This window comes from Schistocerca americana, chromosome 11 (genome assembly GCF_021461395.2).
Source record: "Schistocerca americana isolate TAMUIC-IGC-003095 chromosome 11, iqSchAmer2.1, whole genome shotgun sequence".
Classification (NCBI taxonomy): Eukaryota; Metazoa; Arthropoda; class Insecta; order Orthoptera; family Acrididae; genus Schistocerca; species Schistocerca americana.
The window spans coordinates 37,200,373-37,224,192 of NC_060129.1; the positions used below are offsets into that span (position 1 = coordinate 37,200,373).

At 38.9% G+C, this 23,820-nt stretch overlaps 1 protein-coding gene across 1 annotated transcript in view; it reads right to left on the reverse strand.

The window, feature by feature from the left end:
- The window catches only part of LOC124553212, a 233,739-nt gene that overhangs the window by 131,414 nt on the left and 78,505 nt on the right, over window positions 1-23,820 (reverse strand). Inside the window, exon 4 of the mRNA XM_047127105.1 lies at window positions 979-1,058. Coding sequence (XP_046983061.1) covers window positions 979-1,058 — 80 coding nt within the window. The remainder of the gene's footprint in view (window positions 1-978; window positions 1,059-23,820) is intronic.

A 23,820-nucleotide genomic window follows, 5' to 3' on the forward strand; every position in this document is an offset into this window, starting at 1 on the left:
TACGTAGCTTCTGGAATACTTAACTTTAATCCATCCTTGTTGTATACATCGCTATTGACGATATAAGTGAGACTCCATAGATACATGCAATGTTACTAATGGCGCCTTGCTAGGTTGTAGCCATTGACTTAGCTGAAGGCTATTCTAACTATCTGCTCGGCAAAGGAGCGAGGCTTCGTCAGTGAACCATCGCTAGCTATGTCGTCCGTACAACTGGGCCGAGTGCTAGTCCGTATCTCGAGACATGCCTTGTGGTGGCGCTCGGTCTGCGATCACACAGTGGCGACACGCGGGTCCGACATGTGCTAATGGACCGCGGCCGATTTAAAACTACCACCTAGCGAGCGTGGTGTCTGGCGGTGACACCACACCTTCACTCTAGCAAAATTTGCTAACTACTTTTCAGTTTCACATATAGCAACCGACATATACCCTTACAAATGAAAACCTAGCAGAACTACAAACAACCAAAATAATCCTGCTGGTATATTTTGTGACCTTACTGAAGCCTTTTATGTAACTAAACTGTTCAATTTTGTGGAACAAATCTGCAAATTTCCTTCACAATGAACAGCTAACTGCATGTTCCATGTTCAAAAATGGTTCAAATGGCTCTAAGCATTATGGGACTTAACATCTGCGGTCATAAGTACCCTAAACTCAGAACTACTTAAACGTAAATAACCTAAGGACATCACACACATCCATGCCCGAGGCAGGATTCAAACCTGCGACCATAGCAGCTGCGTGGTTCCGGACTGAAGCGCCTAGAATCACTTGGCCACAGTGGCCGGCCTGCATGATCTAAGGTGAGTTTTTGGCTTCAAAGGACCTGATGACAAGTCATATAAAACTAAATCACAAAATGGAGAAACATGAAATCAGTTACATATCAGTGTAATCTACATTTTGAACGTGACAAAAGACAGTTATTGTAAGCAACATGTCAGAAACAAGTGTAATTTCAAACATGCTTACTTGTTCTCCACAGATCCCTGAATGCAGAGATCAAGTTCATCTGTTAAAACACACCACCATCTTTCAAAGGTCATCACTTTCTGGAAACAGAGGAAAGATAAGTCTTAATTATTGCATAAAATATATCATTAATCTAAGTTTTATTTATACAGTGATCATTTTTTATTCATGCAATTAGTTGCACAACCAAGTAAATGGATGAAACAATTGTACTGAGATAATCAGTGTTGATTTAAGGCCAAAGTGACTCAAGTGTCCATTTGCGGCACCGTTGGTGCTCGTCATGCAAAATTTGTAAACAAGGTGTCTCATAATAAGTAGCAAAAATAATCAGTTTCTATGCTCACTAGATTTAGATTTATTTTTAAAGGTCTTACCAAGCTATGGCAAGTAATGTACAAGGCAAGGAGTGAGAGGAAAAGGGGTGTTACAAGTGATACAAGGTGAGAAGGAGTGGAGGGTGGATGCTAAATTTTATTGCCACTTGTGTGGGAAAATGTTTTTGAAATAGCACTGGAGATGTTCTTGTTGTTGTGGCCTTCAGTCCTGAGACTGGTTTGATGCAGCTCCCTATGCTACTCTATCCTGTGCAACTTCTTCATCTCCCAGTACCTACTGCAGCCTACATCCTTCTGAATCTGTTTAGTGTATTCACCTCTAGGTCTCCCTCTACGATTTTTACCCTCCACGCTGCCCTCCAACACTAAATTGGTGATCCCTTGATGCCTCAGAACATGTCCTACCAACCGATCCCTTCTTCTAGTCAAATTGTGGCACAAACTCCTCTTCTCCCCAATTCTATTCAATACCTCCTCATTAGTTATGTGATCTATCCATCTAATCTTCAGCATTCTTCTGTAGCACCACATATTGAAAGCTTCTATTCTCTTCTTGTCCAAACTATTTATCGTCCATGTTTCATTTCCAAACATGGCTATACTCCATACAAATACTTTCAGAAACTACTTCCTGACACTTAAATCAATACTCGATGTTAACATATTTCTCTTCTTCATAAACGCTTTTCTTGCCATTGCACGTCTACATTTTATATCCTCTCTACTTCAACCATCATCAGTTATTTTGCTCCCCAAATAGCAAAACTCCTTTACTATGTTAAGTGTCTCATTTCCTAATCTAATTCCCTCAGCATCACCCGACTTAATTCAACTGCATTCCATTATCCTCATTTTGCTTTTGTTGATGTTCATCTTATACCCTCCTTTCCAGACACTGTCCATTCCATTCAACTGCTCTTCCAAGTCCTTTGCTGTGTCTGACAGAATTACAATGTCATCGGCAAACCTCAAAGTTTTTATTTCTTCTCCATGGATTTTAATACCTACTCCGAACTTTTCTTTTGTTTCCTTTACTGTTTACTCAATATACAGATTGAATAGCATCGGGGAAAGGCTAAAACCCAGTCTCACTCCCTTCCCAACCACTGCTTCCCTTTCATGTCCCTCAACTCTTATAACTACCATCTGGTTTCTGTACAAATTGTGAATAGCCTTTCGCTCCCTGTATTTTACACCTGCTACCTTCAGAATTTGAGAGTATTACAGTCAACATTGTCAAAAGCTTTCTCTAAGTCTACAAATACTAGAAACGTAGGTTTGCCTTCCTTAATCTATCTTCTACGATAAGTCGTAGGGTCAGTATTGCCTCACATGTTCCAACATTTCGACGGAATCCAAACTGATCTTCCCCGAGGTCGGCTTGTACCAGTTTTCCATTTGTCTGTAAAGAATTCACGTTAGTATTTTGCAGCTGTGACTTATTAAACTGATAGTTCAGTAATTTTCACATCTGTCAACACCTGCTTTCTTTGGGATTGGAATTATTATATTCTTCTTGAAATCTGAGGGAATTTCACCTGTCTCATACATCTTGCTCACCAGGTGGTAGAGTTTTGTCTGGACTGGTTCTCCCAAAGCTGTCAGTAGTCCTAATGGAATGTTGTCTACTCCCGGGGCCTTGTTTCGAATTAGGTCTTTCAGTGCTCTGTCAAACTCTTCACACAGTAACACATCTTCCATTTCATCTTCATCTAAATCCTCTTCCATTTCCATAATATTGTCCTAAAGCACATCGCCCCTGCACAGACCCTCTATATACTCCTTCCACGTTCCTGCTTTCCCTCCTTCGAAATGGGTGTCCAACTGAGCTCTTGATATCCATGCAAGTGGTTCTCTTTTCTCCAAAGGTCTCTTTAATTTTCCTGTAGGCAGTATCTATCTCACCCCTCGTGAGATAAGGCTCTACATCCTTACATTTGTCCTCTAGCCATCCCTGCTTAGCCAATTTGCACTTCCTGTCATTCTCATTTTTGAGACGTTTGTATTCCTTTTTGCCTGCTCCATTTACTGCATCTTTGTATTTTCTCCTTCCACCAATTAAATTCAGTATCTCTTCTGTTACCCAAGGACTTCTACTAGCCCTGATCTTTTTACCTACTTGATCCTCTGCTGCCTTCACTATTTCATTCCTCGAAGCTACCTATTCTTCTTCTACTGTATTTCTTTCCCCCATTCCTGTCAATTGTTCCCTTATGCTCTACCTGAAACTCTGTACAACCTCTGGTTTAGTCACTTTATCCAGGTCCCATCTCCTTAAATTCCCATCTTTTTGCAGTTTCTTCAGTTTTAATCTACAGTTCATAATCAATAGATTGTGGTCAGAGTCCACATCTGCCCCTGGAAATGTCTTACAATTTAAAACCTGGTTCCTAAATCTCTGTCTTACCATTATATAACCTATCTGAAACCTTCTAGTATCTCCAGGGTTTTTCCATGTATACAACCTTCTTTCATGATTCTTAAACCAAGTGTTAGCTATGATTATGTTGTTTTCTGTGCAAAATTCTACCAGATGGCTTCCTCTTTCATTTCTTAGCCCCAATCCATATTCACCTACTATGTTTCCTTCTCTTCCTTTTCCTACTGTCGAATTCCAGTCACCCATGACTATTAATTTTTGGTCTCCCTTCACTACCTGAATAATTTCTTTTATCTCATCACACATTTCTTCAATTCCTTCATCATCTGCAGAGCTAGTTGGCATATAAGCTTGTACTACTGTAGTAGGCGTGGGCTTCATGTCTATCTTGGCCACAATAATGCGTTCACTATGCTGTTTGTAGTAGCTTACCCGCACTCCTATCTTTTTATTCATTATTAAACCTACTCCTGCGTTACCCCTATTTGATTTTGTATTTATAACCCTGTATTCACCTTACCAGAAGTCTTGTTTCTCCTGCCACCGAACTTCAGTAATTCCCACTATATCTAACTTTAACCTATCCATTTCCCTTTTTAAATTTTCTAACCTACCTACCCGATTAATGGAACTGGCATTCCATGCTCCGATCCGTAGAACGCCAGTTTTCTTTCTCCTGATAATGATGTCCTTCTGAGTAGTCCCCGCCCGGAGATCCGAATGGGGGACTATTTTACCTCTGGAATATTTTACCCAAGAGGACGCCATCATCATTTAATCATACAGTAAAGCTGCATGCCCTCGGGAAAAATTACGGCTGTAATTTCCCCTTGCTTTCAGCCGTTCGCAGTACCACAACAGCAAGGCTGTTTTGATTAGTGTTACAGGGCCAGATCAGCCATTAACCCTGACTGTTGCCCTGCAACTACTGAAAAGGCTGCTGCCCCTCTTCAGGAACCACACGTTTGTCTGGCCTCTCAACAGATACGCATCCGTTGTGGTTGCACCTACGGTACTGCTATCTGTGTCGTTGAGGCATGCAAGCCTCCCCACCAATGGCAAGATCCATGGTTCATGGGGAGGAGCACTGGATGTAACATACATGACTAAACAATACTGGAGCATTATTATTTTACAATGTTTTCAGTGCACAATTGCAACCACAAAAGCAATGGGGTAAATTTTGTCTTGGTGCTATCTTACAAGATTCGGCAGTGGATCAAGAGGCAGGAAACTGCTTGATAAACAGGAAGAAAATAATATCTACGGCCTAAGATGTAACTTCCAAATGCTTCAGGATAATGTGTCAGACTTAGTTACATTTTATATGAACAATGAATAATATTAACATGGGAAGGCTATATTGCTATTCATCATATAGAGGCAGCATTGAGTTACATTTTTTACAAACAATGAATAACATTAATATGGGAAGAATATATACACACACACAGCTCAGAGCACTAGAGTCCGACTGCGACTGCATCTGCGTCTGATGAAACAGCAATCTGCTTGGATGGGGCAGTGTATGAAGATGTAGGTAGTGGAAGGGAGAGGGTGGAGTATCAGGTTATGGGTGGGGGATGATGCTGGTGCTGCCTGTGAGACTATTTAAGTGGGCTGCTAGGAACAGCATCAGGAGACTGTGCTGGAAGTGTGTGGAAATGGGGAGGAGGAAAGGGAGGGTACAGAAGTACAGAAGCGGGAAAGAACTTCTAGATGCATTGGCAAGATAGGTATGGCAGTGGGAGCTGGGAAGGGGGTAGGCAGGTGGAAGAATGGAAGGTGGAGCGAGGGGGGATTCAGGAACAATGGATATATTGCAGGAAGATTTTCCTGCTTGTTGGCCTAATAGTAGTCATGCCCATGCAGAATGTGGCACAGTGGTTGTAAATAAGTTTGTAGGTCTCACAGCTGCTTACACAGGTGGTCCTGCCTTGGATGGTGTGAGAGAGGCCAGTGATATGATTGAAGTAGGTGGTAACAGAAGGATGTATGGGACAGGTCTTGCATCTGAGTCTATTGCATAGATATGAGACATGTACTAAGGAGTTGGAAACTGGGGCGGACTAGGGATGGACAAGTACATTTCATACATTGGGTGGGTAGTGGAATATCACTTTGGGAGGGATGTGGAGGACATTTGTGATTTCATTTTTGAATGTCTCCCGACCTGTCCTGAAATATCCTTGCTACTGTCTTCCCCAACCCTCCCATAATGATATCTTGTTGCCCACCAGTCCTAGACAATACTCTTATCCATTACTACTCCTCTCTTGCTCCTAGCCCCTTGCCTCAAGGCTCATATCCCTGCAACAGACCCAGAAGCCATATCTACTCCAGTCCTATCACTGGCATCTTTTATTTGATCAAAGACAGAGCCACCTGTGAAAACAGCCATACAATCTACCAAATAAGTGGTAACATCTGTGGCACATTCTACGTGGGCACGACCACTAACAAGCTACCTGTTTGCATGAAAAAGCCACTTCATAAAAAGGGAGAAAGGGATAATGTGAACAATTTTAGACTTATTTCTATGCCAACAGTGTTTGCTTAAGTTATTGAAAAGGCTGAGTATGTAAGGATAATTGATCACTGTATTTCACATAATTTGCTATTAAATGTCCAGTTTAGTTTTAGAAGTGGTTTAACAACTGAAAATGCTATATTCTCTTTTCTCTGTGAGGTACTGGATGGATTAAACAAATGGTTTCGAACACTAGGCATCCTTTTTAATTCAACTAAGATGTTCAGTTGTGTTGATCGCAAAATATTGATATAGAAGTTAGACCATTATGGAACACGAGTAGTAGCTCACAGTTGGTTCACTTTTTCCCCAACCCCTACCCTGCTATCCCTCCCACTCCTCAACCTGTGCCACCTCCTTTTACCTGTCACTATACAAGCTCTCAGGTAATGTAGTTACCATTAACAAAAAGTTATATCAAATGAGTATGTGAAGCAACTACCAGACCACATTAAATTAAACAACTTTAAATGAAACAACTGAGCACATATACTTGACAGCACAAAAATTTCCCCACCCCTCAGATTTCTAAGCCTAGCCATCTGCATGTTTGACAACACAGGATGCAGACACTGTAAGATGTAGACATTGTCTTTCTCTTGAGTTGTTAGAGTGTTGTACCACTCATGGTCTAGTGGTAAATGTCATGCAATGTAGATGCGAAGTTGTATGCTCCAGTCTATTCATTCCTTTATTTTTTAACTGCAGTTTGACTGCCTGCTAAAAGTGTGAACCTGATGAAACCTCAAAGGTAATCTGCTTCACTATCTAACCAAACAGTAATAACAAAAGAGCCTTTGGCTGCATCAAGGTCACAACAGTTTATGCTCAAGAGTTTCCTCGCCCTACAGCAACCACTGGCAACCCAGCTACTCACCACCAGCCATCTGACATTGGTTGTAGTCCGAACAGATGAATGTGGTGCATCTGCATCTTGAGTACATTTATGCTCTGACACTGATAAGCATAAAATTATTTATTAGCATAGTTAGATTTTCCGCAGTAAATAACTTTAGTAAACCAAGTGAACATGGAGCTACACAAAAGGTATGAGTGTATTTATCAACTGTCATTTTTTTATTTAAAATTCTTGTACCTGACTTGCAGTTATGAATTGGATTTTGCATAATTTGATCTTTTTAACATTGTTTATGCATTACAAACTAAGTAGCATGAGGAAGATGTCTAATATATGTGACATACTGTTTGCTGTGGGTTTAACAGAGGGGTGAATTGTAATGGATCTGGGAGATGTTTTTTTTTTTACCGTATTTGTCGATACTGAATTGAAAATGTTTTCTTATATTTTTGTCAGAATTTATTATAATTTGTCTTATTATATGTTAATTTACTTCTGTTTTTGAGAGTAAAAGCATTTTGATTACTATTAGAAAATGTATCGAAGAATAGCAAAGAAACTGATTGTGTAAAATATCTTTGACATTGGAGTCGTCTTTGACTATAGTCAGTCCGAGTTGGAAGCTAACTCTTGGTGTGTGTTGATGGAAGAACAATGTGAAGGTCGCCGTCATAAATAATTTTGAATTATGTTACTATTATTTTTGTATTATCTGAAAAGAAGAAACTACATTGGAAGAAACTGTATTTGAAACACCAAAATGAGAGAAACACGCTGAACCACGTCATTTTCTGCAGCCGACAACGATGCATTGTGGAATCATACTTAGACAACTGAAGCCAAGACTTATATTTGCTTGCAAACGTCTAATGGAAAAGGTACTGTCACGAAATATGGCAAATTTAAGTTTATAAAAAAATAGTGACCATATTTTCAACTTGTGTAATAGCCGGGATGCCATATTTCAGAATGCACTTTGAAGCATTTGTGTGAAGTGTGGAATGAGTGATATTAGGAAAACCACATCAGAATAGGATTTTCTTGTTTCATTCATTCTGGCATGAATGAATTTCCACATTCATGAAGTTTCAATAATTGACATATGTGATGAACTGTTACCATTTAACTTTCATGCAACATTTGCATTCAACTGCCAAAGTTAAGAAGTCAATAGTAGAAGTACTACATGCCATAATTAACAGCAACAAAAATCAAACTGGTGTATATTACTGCATTTTGGTTATGCTGTCAGTAAAGACACGGCAAATATGGAGGCTCCTTCACCTATCTATTAAACCCAAAATGAAAAATATGTCTTAAATGTTAGACCCTTTCCTCTTGCACACATTTTATTACACTTAAACAATAATCATAAGATTCAACTACACACAATCCAGTTCACACTTACACATCAAATATTGGAAGTTGAAATACGAAAATGGCAACTGATAAATATATTCACAATAACCTACACATGTTGTGTTACTGCATGGTGTCCACCCCATTTATTAAAGTTATTTCATGTGGAGAATCAAACTACACAAAGAAACAATTTAAATGCGAGGGCAGCAAGGTGCCAAAAATATGCCGCAATGAGCTCAGCTGGTTAGATGGTGGCTGGCATCAAGAGACCAGTGGCAGATGGCTGGTTGCTGCTCTACGGAAAGAAAACTCTTGAGCATAATCTGTTCTGATCTTGATGCAGCCATGAGCTCTTGCATGGAAGATTAGAAAGTGAAGCAAATTATCTTTGAGTTTCCATCAGACTGATACTTTTAGTACACAGCCGAAACGTGGTTAAAAAATAAAAGAATGAGAGGACTTAAACTCTCAACTATGCATCTACATTGCGCGACATTTACTACCAGATTACATTTACTACCAGATACAACGCTAACAACTCGAGTGGAAGACAACATTTCCTCCAGACACATACACATACTATAGTGTTGCCAGATTGTGCAGACAGCCAGACTTAGAATTCTTAGGGGACAACTAATTTTTGTGCCGTCTAATGTAAACAATAGGTTTACCTGGGCTTGCCCAACTTACAGTACAGTATTACAGAAAAAGTATTCAGTATTATATGTACAGACTGCAAGAATGAAAGACATAAGGAAGATGTAAACAACATTTTAAAAACCCAATATGACTGATAATGTTAGTAATCTTCCAAAGTGTTGAGGTGCCTTGGATCACAAGCTATTTTGGCCACAGAGAATGTTGCTGTCTTCAGCTGATTTCTGTGGGATGGACTGTTACACAACTGAGTTCATTGGGTAAAAATTTAGCTGTATTGTGTTGAAACTAAATGAAACAGCATGCATCAGCAGGATATTTGTAACAAGGAGTGGGAACCAACTGCTGACTGAAAACTACCTCAGTATGAAAGCCATCTTGAAATACAAACTGTGGTTGGTTAAGTATCCTATAATGAAGGAAAGAAAAAAAATTCTTGTCCTGGCAGAGAGTTGACAATGATATGAAGAAAAGTTTGTTTTAGTTATGCTGAATAAAATATGTGTGAATAGTTCTATGTTCTAGATTTGACCAATTTCTTTTTACATGGTGAGTTAATTGTGAGCAAGTTTTACCACACATTCATACAACTGATTCACCTCAATAGGTAATTAATTCACTACCTTCAGTGTGGATGTACAGTTACATTCGACCTCCAGTGTGAATATAAAATCAGCGATAAAGTAGGACATGGACAGAGACTGCAGTTAAGTGCCACTGGGTGGCAGTGCGAGTCTGCTGGGAAGCACGATGAGATAGTCTGCATTTTTGCAATAAACACTGTGTCCAGGTGGCATTACGGTTAACGCGACTGCCTAGTAACCAGAAGATCACGCATTCGAGTCCCGCTCTAGCACACGTTTTCACTCATCGTTGCTGACTCTGTGTAAAGTCTCGATGCAGCTAATATCATTAGTTCCTTCCCTTTCTCTCCCTTCCTCCCCCTCCAACTACAATTGCTGTCATAGCTGTGGATTCAGTGTGGTGTGTGTTCTTCCACAAATGTCCAAAACAATAGACACCATGCTCATATAATAACTAAAAGTACTTCCTCAGGCTTCACTACTACGGAAAAACCAGAAGAAGAAGAAAATGAACATTTTATTTTTAGTTAATGCTTGCAGAAATGGTTATCAGGGGGATGACACACAATCCCCATGTGTGACATTTTCTTTATTTTACACTGTCAATACCATAGTAAGTGGTGTTCGCCATTATGACACTCTCTTTGGTTTAGGTGATTTCCTTCTGGCGGCACACGGTCCATCTGGTTTCACTTTGAATGATCCTCTGTATATGTGGCTAGTTCTTCTTCAGTATTCTAGTGAGAAACTACTTAATCTTAACATCTACATTTGTCAAACCACTGGTCATACTTGCATAACCAATTGATATTATCATTCACAGACTCAGTAGTTGTAGCTCACAAGCTATGGAAGATATACATTTGTGCAGATGCTTCAGCTGTCGATCTGCACCTCCCTCAACATGCTGTGGCTGTCCACAACAAAGTCTCCATAACTACTGTTGTCCCCTCCTGTACCAAGCCATCTGCACAGCTATGGTCTATGTTATTTTGTGTGCACTGAGCAAGACTTCAGGAAGTATTGTAAGCTATTAGAACAAAGGTGACTAACTTGTTTATCCAATGAACCTTCAGTATCTTCAAAGCCACCATAAGGGTGACTCTTCAAATTATGGACCAATTTCATACACTTTCCTGCTTAAGGAAGTACCAAGATCTTTGTGAAATGTAGAAGAGACCATTCTCACCTAGGAAGAACACAGTTTCCAACATGTTATTTGATCACATAGTGTCACATTTGAACAAACTAACTGTTTAGGATATAAATCATACATAAGCTTCAGCATATACACATGTAAGAAATAAGCAATTCAATCTAGGCACAATGCTTCAATGAGGAGTAGTCAAAGGAATATCAATTACTGTGTAACAAATGAAAAGTATACAAACAGCTTTAAGGTATTACAAACAATGTCTGAAATTTATTTAATCATATTGTGAGATGCAGTAGTCTTCTTACATGGTCAAAATGTAAGCTTATGACAAAGCAAGCTGGGATCTTCTTATTTCCTCTTGTTTTGTTATCTGCCTCCTTAAATTCATTTTTTTTTAAATTTCTGACTAATTACCATCAAAATATGTACGTATAATCTGCAATTTCATAAAAGAGAAAGGTTGGCCCTCAGTTTTAAAGAATATAGCACCAGATCTAATTTTGTGCTCAGTTTTATGTATGTAACTGATTTTCTAATTTATTTTGACTATTTGTTGTTAATATCTTTTGTTATAGGATGAAATCAGTAATTGTTTTGTGACTTAGATTCTATTGCTGACTTACAAGCAAATATAAATTCTGTACTAATTATAAACATTTGCAAAAAGAATGACTAGGATTCTTGAAGTATTTATTTGGCTCTATTTAAAAATATATTAACAAATCCCGCCCTTCATTAATTCCAAAGTAATTAAAAGGTTTGTAAAAAGTATTGTTTCTATAACTATATCTGTTAATTTCATCATTTAAACAAAAAATTCGGCTTAACCCTTGAGTAAAACAAACTGTTAAAAAGAACCAATTTTTCGATGTATTCAGTAACTTAATGAGTTATGTTTTAATTCTAACTTCTGCAACTTAAACACTGAACAATGTGTAGTTTCAGTGCCTATTACTGAAATGATGTATAAAGGCCCAATTTTTGGTCCTGAGACAATCAGTCCACGGCCGATTTTCAGATGAGGAACCCGTGCTGGTTGGGTCAACAACAATGCATCAACTTAACCATGAAATATGTGTAATAGGTCATGTTTTAAAACAATGAAAGTGTTTATTCAATATGTAGCATATTATTCTGCAATAACTGTGTGATCAGGTTTTTACTGCTCATAGGTGTTCAACAGTAAACTACGGTAGCAATATACTGATGTTTGCCTGAATACTATTAATGAGGTTTATTGAAAGTTAAACAATAGTGCACTGGCCATATTAACTGTATATATTGGCAGGTCGTGAACAGTGGAAGTAAAGAACTAGGAACACAACTGTGCACCTGTTGGCCACATTATTTACAGTAGTCAATGTTGAAATTCCACCACCCATTTTTCAGTCAGTGTCACAATGCAGTATGTTGACACCAAGGACCATTAACGAAGAAATAAAGCAGGTGAAAATCATGTATGGTTTCCTCTGGGTGATGATTATCGTAATTGGGCACAATAAACTAGGACTCGCGAGCTATGAACAGTAACTCAAGAACAGTTTACAATACAGTGATTATAATGAAGGAAGTGCAACAACAAATCAGTGAATGGGTTTCATGGCCACAGTATGACAGCAGCCAATCAGCTAGTGGGTTCTATGGAAGCAACCATTGAGTACAGGAGCAGCGAATCAGCATGCACGTGGACGCAGCTGTGCAGATGATGAATCAAGATGATGATTACTGGTGCTGCAGCTGCAGCAGCAGCAGCCACAGAAGACGAGTGAATAAGAATAAGGTAATTTCACAGAAAAAGTCATTTTATATTAAATAATGCATAATGAGTGGCCTTAACAAACAAGACAGTGTGATGGGAGAGAAGGGACAACAGGGAACTGGTTCTGTAAATGATAGTGGCTATAAGTCAGACACGAAAGTAACTTTGAATAATGGGGATGAAAGTCCTATTGTAGATGAAATGATAAAAGTGTCATGTACATTGTATGGCGATGGAAGCAAAATGGATGAAAACAGTGCTGAAGTGGTTGAAATTATTAAGGTTAAGGGGGAGTAGTGAAAATCAGTGTTTCTGAGGTATTGGCTGAATGGACAAAATGTCTTCTTTCTTGCTATTTAAAGTTCATGCAATATGAGTTCGCCAATCACTTTGAGTCCAAAAATATGTCTTCTGAATTTCTTTCACAGTAGTAGTTTGTTTGGACCATTCTTCTTTTTTCTGCTCACGTAATTCTTCAATTTCCTCTTTGGACAAAAGAATGAGGGCTGCGGATGTGTAAGATTTCACAACTCTCATAAAATACTCAGCATTCTGTATCACAGCTATATTTGGAATGGAAAGATTATGTTTTGGAGCATGGTGCTTCGTCAGGCCTCCTACAACATCACAAGGCCCCTTCCTGTGACCAGTAGCACTGTGTACCCAATCAGTTGGCAACATTGACTTACTCAATTCAAACAGCTGGTAACGATTTTTAAAATGATTAGTAGTACCATCAGAAATAATAACGATCTCGTCTGCCCCTGTTTGCAGTTGAAGAATTTTGTGCACTGCTAGCAACGCATGTGCCGAGTCATGTCCTGTGTCATCACTTATAACTGCAACACTTGTGGTCTTGTTTTGAAAATATGTCCCTCCTGTAAAAATTGAAATCTGGTCATTACACCAATGACACCTTTGTACTTCTTGTGGCAGAATTACAGACCAGTACTCAGCAAAATCACAGAGAAGCACTAAACACTGTTCTTCAGCCTGTACACACCCTTTAACTTTTGCAAGTGTTGTAGCTGCAATTTCTTCAGATGCTGGTGTGTTACTGCTTTCACTGACCATTTACCAAGTTCATCAATGAAATTGTCAAAGGCAACAGTTTTCTTAAATAGTTTATTTTCCCCCGTGTCGCATAAATAATTTCTGCAGAGTTATCTGCTACGTCTTCCAGGCCAAGTGTCTGTAAAGACAGTCCTGCCTTTCCAGGGCAGTCATCACATTCTAGGAACATTCAAGTCTCTTGTTTTATGTTACAGACTACTAATGAGTTCACAAGTGTAACCGAGGTGTCATATGTCATGCGCTCCAGTAAGTTCTTCAAAGTTACGACACACAGTTCAAAATTCATGCCATTCACACATAAATTGGCATCTCTAGGTGGAGTGGAACTACCCACTTGGGTCGTAGTGCATAAAATTTTGATCTTCCAATATGTGAAGTTGTATTGTTGCTCTTATAAATTGCAAAAGTTTCTTTAATACTGGAAGTCATGTAACTCTTCACTTTCACAAATTTTTGACCTTCACCTGTTACAGTTATAGTGTCTTTTTTGTTGGCACTCTGACAAGAAGAGTCCCATTTATCTTCCATATAAAATGACTGCACTATAAGAACCTGAGCTGCTTCTACAGGATGACCATAATAGGGATCTGGTCTTCCAAAGATTCCTTTTACAGACTTCACATTTCTTGATTGGTCTACCATGTACTTTGATACTGATGGAAAGTGGTTACAAATTGTTTTCTTTGAAAACGTCTCTGGAATAATAGTTAAAACTTGCACCTTTTCACTGTAGGATGCACAGTAGACAACAGCTGAATTGATATTTGTGAAAAACTCCTGGCTAGAGGTGCAAGAGTGCATTGATTCATTTTCTTCTGAATTTCTACTTTCGAGAGTGTAGTCAGTTTTGCTGTAGTGTATTCATCCATAGCTTTAGTAATTTTTCTGCACTTTCTTGATGCATAGAGCTGCTGACTCGACTTCACTGACCACGGTTTCTTAACAGGACAAACATCTACCTCTGTAGTTGACTGATTCAGGGTATTTAATTCCTCCTCTACTGATGCAAAATCTGCATCATCTGCACCATGGGAGGATTCACATTGTTCAGATACTATCTGTCAAAACATTTAGAACACAAAAAGTCATCACTGGAAACATCTTCACTTGGAAACAGAGTCTTCAAATGAGAACACTTATTCCCAACCTGAACAAAGTCTGCTTTTTTTGTTTGTCTTATATTTCACTCTTATATGAATATCCAAATAGCACACTTCACTCTCCTGTGGCCTCAGTCAGAAGACATTTCAAACAGTCATTTTCAAAAAACACGTTGCAACTGCATCAACTGGCAAAGTCCTCAGGACAACACAGAACTCACTGGATGGCCTTAGATTTCTTATGAGCCTCTTCAGTAAACAAATTAGCACTGAACAAATACAATACAGAAACATGCAATGAACACCCACAACAAAGAAGCTGACAAAAAACTACCACCAAGTGTAACAAATATCTTCAACAATGAAAGCGAAAAGAAGTAAATGCAAAAAAGAAAATGATAAGAAATAACTGCAGCAAAGATAACAGAAATAAACATTGTAACAAAGAAATTAGTAAGAAACAACTTCGGTGGAGTCATACATTACCCATGAGAGTTGAAAAAAATGATTTTTTAAAATAAAAACTGTCCAACTTAAAAGTGGAAGCTATCCTTTACAGATAGTACTACATAGTACTAATCAACCGAAAAAAATCTAACTTTTCTGGATTAGCATTTTGAATGAAGGAAAAAAAAAACTGTAAATTATAAAAAAAAAAAATTCAAAATGTAACAGTAAAAGAATTTTGACAGGTATGACCAAATGGAGGATACTATTGTAATCATAAAGCAATTATCTTTTAAATAAAAAAACTCTTAAAGTATATAGAACTGTTACAGAGATACAGCATTTCAAAAATTTTTCCTAAACTCGCATCTTCGAAATGGTGTTCGCAGTGTCATTTTTGGAGACCTGTATCTCAGGGCAGGAATTTTTTTGGAGAAAACAAAAAATTGTGGGTTTCTTACTTACTCCTGAATTTTAACAGATGCTAAATTCTTTAACATCTGAGACAAAGTGATACAGATCATGCCTTCATAGCACAGCTTTGAAAAATCAATTCTGGATGAATATTGGTCCAAAGAGAGGCAGCAGAGAATTTTGAGTGAATTTTTTGGAGGAGAGAGATTCCTCTAGGAGGGGTACTGTGAAAGGATTCTGTCAGCTTTGGATAAACAAACTGAAATATTTGGACAAAGAGCTAGATAGTAAATAAATAATTATGGATTTAGAAACTAGGTTGCCTCATAAAGTTAGAGAATTGCTTGTACCTGCCCCTACAGGTAATATTAGTGATTTCTTGAGTCATGTTGATAAAGTGGAGAGGGTGAAGCCCTCAGCGGAAAATTGTAGGAGGAATCAGGGAGAGCATTTCAGGTACATAGGATGAACCATGGACCTTGCCGTTGGTGGGGAGGCTTGCGTGCCTCATCGATACAGATAGCTGTACCGTAGGTACAACCACAACGGAGGGGTATCTGTTGAGAGGCCAGACAAACGTGTGGTTCCTGAAGAGGGGCAGCAGCCTTTTCAGTAGTTGCAAGGGCAACAGTCTGGATGATTGACTGATCTGGCCTTGTAACAATAACCAAAACGGCCTTGCTGTGCTGGTACTGCGAACGGCTGAAAGCAAGGGGAAACTACGGCCGTAATTTTTCCCGAGGGCATGCAGCTTTACTGAATGGCGTCCTCTTGGGTAAAATATTCCGGAGCTAAAATAGTCCCCCATTCGGATCTCCGGGCGGGGACTACTCAAGAGGATGTCGTTATCAGGAGAAAGAAAACTGGCGTTCTACGGATCGGAGCGTGGAATGTCAGATCCCTTAATCGGGCAGGTAGGTTAGAAAATTTAAAAAGGGAAATGGATAGGTTAAAGTTAGATATTGTGGGAATTAGTGAAGTTCGGTGGCAGGAGAAACAAGACTACTGGTCAGGTGACTGCAGGGTTATAAACACAAAGTCAAATAGGGGTAATGCAGGAGTAGGTTTAATAATGAATAGGAAAATAGGAATTCGGGTAAGCTACTACAAACAGCATAGTGAACGCATTATTGTGGCCAAGATAGATACGAAGCCCACACCTACAACAGTAGTACAAGTTTATATGCCAACTAGCTCTGCAGATGACGAAGAAATGTATGATGAAATAAAAGAAATTATTCAGATAGTGAAGGGAGACGAAAATTTAATAGTCATGGGTGACTGGAATTTGAGTGTAGGAAAAGGGAGAGAAGGAAACGTAGTAGGTGAATATGGATTGGGGCTAAGAAATGAAAGAGGAAGCCGCCTGATAGAATTTTGCACAGAGCACAACTTAATCATAGCTAACACTTGATTTAAGAATCATGATAGAAGGTTGTATACATGGAAGAACCCTGGAGATACTAAAAGGTATCAGATAGATTATATAATGGTAAGACAGAGATTTAGGAACCAGGTTTTAAATTGTAAGACATTTCCAGGGGCAGATGTGAACTCTGACCACAATCTATTGGTTATGACCTGTAGATTAAAACTGAAGAAACTGCAAAATGGTGGGAATTTAAGGAGATGGGACCTGGATAAACTGAAAGAACCAGAGGTTGTACAGAGTTTCAGGGAGAGCATAAGGGAACAATTGAAAGGAATGGGGGAAAGAAATACAGTAGAAGAAGAATGGGTAGCTCTGAGGGATGAAGTAGTGAAGGCAGCAGACGATCAAGTAGGTAAAAAGAAGAGGGTTAGTAGAAATCCTTGGGTAACAGAAGAAATATTGAATTTAATTGATGAAAGGAGAAAATATAAAAATGCAGTAAATGAAGCAGCCAAAAAGGAATACAAACGTCTAAAAAATGATATCAATAGGAAGTGCAAATTGGCTAAGCAGGGATGGCTAGAGGACAAATGTAAGGATGTAGAGGCTTATCTCACTAGGGGTAAGATAGATACTGCCTACAGGAAAATTAAAGAGAGCTTTGGAGATAAGAGAACCACAAGTGTGAACATCAAGAGCTCAGATGGAAACCCAGTTCTAAGCAAAGAAGGGAGAGCAGAAAGATGGAAGGAGTATATAGAGGGTCTATACAAGGGCGGTGTACTTGAGGACAATATTATGGATATGGAAGAGGATGTAGATGAAGATGAAATGGGAGATACGATAATGCGTGAAGAGTTTGACAGAGCACTGAAAGACCTGAGTCGAAACAAGGCCCCCGGAGTAGACAACATTCCATTGGAACTACTGACGGCCTTGGGAGAGCCAGTCCTGACAAAACTCTACCATCTGGTGAGCAAGATGTATGAAACAGGCGAAATACCCTCAGACTTCAAGAAGAATGTAATAATTCCAATCCCAAAGAAAGCAGGTGTTGACAGATGTGAAAATTACCGAACAATCAGTTTAATAAGCCACAGCTGCAAAGTACTAACACGAATTCATTACAGACGAATGGAAAAACTAGTAGAAGCTGACCTCGGGGAAGATCAGTTTGGATTCCGTAGAAATACTGGAACACGTGAGGCAATACTGACCTTACAACTTATCTTAGAAGAAAGATTATGGAAAGGCAAACCTACGTTTCTAGCATTTGTAGACTTAGAGAAAGCTTTTGACAATGTTGACTGGAATACTCTCTTTCAAATTCTAAAGGTGGCAGGGATAAAATACAGGGAGCGAAAGGCTATTTACAACTTGTACAGAAACTAGATGGCAGTTATAAGAGTTGAGGGACATGAAAGGGAAGCAGTGGTTGGGAAGGGAGTAAGACAGGGTTGTAGCCTCTCCCCGATGTTATTCAATCTCTATATTGAGCAAGCAGTAAAGGAAACAAAAGAAAAATTTGGAGTAGGTATTAAAATCCATGGAGAAGAAATAAAAACTTTGAGGTTCGCCGATGACATTGTAATTCTGTTAGAGACAGCAAAGGACTTGGAAGAGCAGTTGAACGTAATGGATTATGTCTTGAAGGGAGGATATAAGATGAACATCAACAAAAGCAAAACGAGGATAATGGAATGTAGTCGAGTTAAGTCGGGTGATGCTGAGGGTATTAGATTACGAAATGAGACACTTAAAGTAGTAAAGGAGTTTTACTATTTGGGGAACAAAATAACTGATGATGGACGAAGTAGAGAGGATATAAAATGTAGACTGGCAATGGCAAGGAAAGCGTTTCTGGAGAAGAGAAATTTGTCAACATCGAGTATAGATTTAAGTGTCAGGAAGTTATTTCTGAAAGTATTTGTATGGAGTGTAGCCATGTATGGAAGTGAAACATGGACGGTAAATAGTTTGGACAAGAAGAGAATAGAAGCTCTTGAAATGTGGTGCTACAGAAGAATGCTGAAAATTAGATGGGTAGATCACATAACTAATGAGGAAGTATTGAATAGGATTGGGGAGAAGAGAAGTTTGTGGCACAACTTGACCAGAAGAAGGGATCGGTTGGTAGGACATGTTCTGAGGCATCAAGGGACCACCAATTTAGTATTGGAGGGCAGCGTGGAGGGTAAAAATTATAGGGGGAGACCAAGAGATGAATACACTACGCAGATTCAGAAGGATGTAGGTTGCAGTAGGTACTGGGAGATGAAGAAGCTTGCACAGGATAGAGTAGCATGGAGAGCTGAATCAAACCAGTCTCAGGACTGAAGACCACAACAACAACAGGATGAACAGGACTAATTACAGTAGAAATTCAAGGAATGGTTGGGTGGAGGATAGCCAGAATGGAGACAGAAATAGTAGGAGAAATTCAAGTAAAAGAAATGGAGCAGATTATTTTAATTCTGGATCAAACCATTTAAACTAGATAATGCTCGAGTTTTGGCTCGCACTAGAGCAGGTAGTGATGAAGAACCATGTGTATATAAATGTGCTGTAATCACAGGTAAGGGTAATGTAAATGATAGTAGTAAGATGAGTGTAATTTCTAATTCTAGTGAGATGTTGAATGATGGTGTGGGTAGCAATGTTTAACCCATAAAAGTAGAGAAGGAATGTACTATAATAAAATCAAGTGATGAAACAAAGTGTGTTGCTATTGCTCAGGATGTCTAAAGTGTATAAATGGATGGTAAATTTTTAAGAGAACATAAGGAATTCAGGTATATTGCTTTATGGTCTAATACTGAAAACAATAATCAACTAATTAGCCAAGTATTTGATGACAATCAAAGTGACAGTGGGTCTGATTCTGAGAGTAGCTGTAATGATGATAGCAGTGACGAATCCAGTAGTGATGAGGATGAGGTATTTAAATTTATAATTGATAATGATGACAATGTGTTACGTAAAGAAAGAATAAAGGAGGATAATATTAGGCGTAATGAAGAGTTGGAGTTTGAGAGTGGTAATTAGGAAGAGAACCATGCTATCTGTCATTTGACTGTGTCTGATATTTATTTTGGTAATCTGAATGATAGTCTTTCCAGGGAAAGGATTAATGAGGATTTGTTGTATGAAGACGATCACATGATAAGTAAAAAGGAAGTGTGGCACCCTGTAACAACAGCAAGTGAAGGTAAGTGTTTACTGGACAATGGCAGCGATTTGAATTGCATCTCACAGGCATTTTTTGAAGCTATTAAGAACACAGCGGGTATAGTGGTGATGCATGTTTCTGGAATAAGAATTATTGGTGCTGCTGGTAACCTACCAAAGTGTGTTAAACAAGAGGTATTATTAACTGTGAAATATGTGTAATAGGTCATGTGTTAAAACAATGACAGTGTTTATTCAATATGTAGCATATTTTTCTGCAATAACTGTGTGATCAGTTTTTTACTGCTCATAGATGTTCAACAGTAAACTATAGTAGGAGTCGTTTGCCAAAGAACTATTAACGAGGCTTATCGAAAGTTAAACAACAGCGCACTGGCCATATTCAATGTGTATATTGCGGGGCTGTGAACAGTGAAAGTAAAAAACTGAAAATGCAACTGTGCACCTGTCGGCTACATTATTTACAGTAGTCAGTGTTGAAACTCCACCGCTCATTTTTCAGCCAGTATCACAACACAGTATGTCGACACTGAGGATCACCAGTGATGAAATAAAGCAAGCAAACGTCACAAGCTGACATATTCATTTCCAGCTGGTACAAACCCATTCAAAAAAATATGCTTGTTCTTCACTTCACTAGATTACATTGCCTTAGATACATTGTTCAATGTATAGATCAATAGTGAGGAGGTCCTCGTGGATGTAAAGTATGTCAGAACACAAAGAAACAAGGAAAAACAACTTTCAAACCAGCCCATGACCGATTAGAAATTCACTTAGAATACCACTCCAAAAGTACCACCACACTTTGTAGCCTACTGGATCCCTTTAATACAGCCTGCCCATTATGTACCAGCTGTTTGTCATAATCAGTACTAGTTATATATGTGTGTGTGAAATGTGTTCCAGAACAACTGGGATATACTAATAAAATCTTCTAGGTTTCCAGAGCAGGACAAACAAGAGTTAAAACTCAAGTTTTCAAAGATAATCACCATCTTCTTCATCTGGGGATGTGCACATATGACATCTAAAGCATTCAGTGTGAGCATAGACCACGTTACATGGAGCAGACACAATGTCGTATTCAGCAGTACTGCCTGGAGCACATCAGCTCTGGGGCAGAGAGACAAATTGGCAGTCACTGAGCACAGTTTGGAAAAAAGCTGCATGTTGAGCAAGAGTGCTTTGTAATGCAATGTAGTTTGGGACAGCATGATAAAGGAATCCATCAAATTTAGGGCTAATAACGGCCTCACAAACAGAGATGGTGGCTATTAACAAAGTTCTGCTTTGGACCTGTTACTGGCCGTAACACACTTTGAGCACTCAGAGCTGAGAGATATCTGAACAATGTGCTAGTTGGAATCTGACTGAACATGCTGGGATTCAAGTACACTCCCTCATCTGCTCCAATCTGTGCTGGGTCAGGGGCAAGGACAACTCAACTCACTGCAGTACCTGTATAAGATCAACCAAGATGACATTTCAACACTTTACCATAAGACGATGAGAGCGACACTCATCGAACCGTCGCATCTGGAAACCGGAGAACTTTATATTAGTTCAACACACAAGAAAGATGACAAGGTTTTACATATACATGTTGGCACCAATTACTTATTTCTTTGGTTTTACTATTTTGTCATGTATTTGGTATAATATGTGGTTCATTAATACAGGATGTCACAATCCCTTCGGGTCAAAATAATACCAACAGTAAAGGACACTAAAATGAGTATTTTGAGAAAAGATACAAATGGTTGGAAGTGTGTATTTCAGGTAGTATAAGGTCTTAAATGTACAACATTTTTGAAGTAAATGTGTGTAAACTGCTTATGCTTAGTAGTAAAGCGCCTGCCTTCAAACTGACAACTGTAACATATCTTGAAAAATAATACACTATTGCCCACACTCTGTTCACAGAGGAGTTGACTGATTGTAAAAGGTGTAACATTTCTCATTACAACAAACTAAAGACATGCATTTAATGTATGATGTTGCAGCATGCAGTGCCCAGAAAGACATACAAATGTAGCGAGAAAAGATTCGTAGTACATATCTTGTCAACTGGAAAAAATTTATCACCACAGACAGAAAATTACAAGAAATTGGATTATTCATGCCACAGACAGTCGGAAAATGTTCTCAACAAAGATTTGTTTACAGAGTAGAATCTAAAGAGATGGTGTTGGATCCTGTGACAGAACATCAATCAAGCACTAGGGTCATTCCAATTGAAGTGTATCCGATTTAAAGATGGTCCTCACTTAGCCATTTCTGAATCCAATGGCTTTTTTGGAGTACGTTCAACAATGTCTTGGATGAACATGTACAAAGTTTCAGTTCAATATTTCTTTTCGTTCCAGCTCTTCAGCTTCTCATAGACTGGGGCCTCAGTTTCCACAATCTACATGTATGCCAGAATGTTGACTGGATAACGGTCATGAAAGGTGCTCTTAGCTTATAAAGATCCTGCTTTTGTATACTAAACAATATTTTGTGCTGAATAAGGATACATTACTAATTACATGGAGAGCTGCATCAAACCAGTCTCAGGACTGAAGACCACAACAACAACTAATTACATCTTTAAATACAGAGTCGGCCACAAAAATGTATACACACTTTAAGGAACCATGGTTACTGTACATGTTCAAAATGTTCACCATTGGCGGCTATGCACATAACAGAATGACGAGCAGTCGCCGCAACTACATCAGTCAATGTTGCAGTGGAGATCGCTGCACATGTTGCTGTAATCTCCTGACAAAGTACCTCCAGCATGTGTGGCTTCCTTTGATAGACGTTATCTTTCACAGTTCCCCACAAATAAAAGTCCATAGATGTTAGATCTGACGACCGTGGAGGGAACTTAATGGGCCTCTTCATCCAATACAATGCCCCGGAAAATTGTCATCCAGGAAAGCTCATGCAGCTAGGTGGTGCACCATCCTGTTGGTAGAAGACCTCTTCATCAGCTCTATAAAGTGCATGTGTATCTAGCAAAATTGATGTGCATAACATTTCCAGGTACACTTCAACAGTAACAGTACCATCAAAGAAAAAGGGTCCTACAAAGATCCTAGATGATAGTCCACACCGCACATGAACCCCTGGTAGATTGACTGCTTTATCCACATAAACATGCAGATTTTCTGGTGCCCAGTACACACTGTTATGCCGATTCATGGTTCCCTTAAGTTTAAATTGTGCCACATCACTCCACACTACCTTCATCACAAATTGTTCGTCATCAGTTACCATTTGCTGATAGGTTTCAAAAAATTGCATTCGGCAATCAGGATCATCATCATTAATCATGTGCAGTAATTGTGGAATGTAAACTTTCCATTTTGCAACTTTCAGAATTCAATGTACACTTGTACTGCTAACCCCCACTTCACGTGCACATTGGGTAGTAGATTTCTGTGGAGAATTAACAAATGCCTACGAAGCAGGACTTGTGGCTGTACGCTGTCTTCCTGATCTTCCTTTGTGAACATCACAATTTGTTCCATGCAATTAAAACTTGACAATGATGCTTTTAATTGCTAGGTGGGTTGGTGGTTATGTTTCCAACTACCACCTCCACTGATGTCGCACTTCAAACTTGAAAAA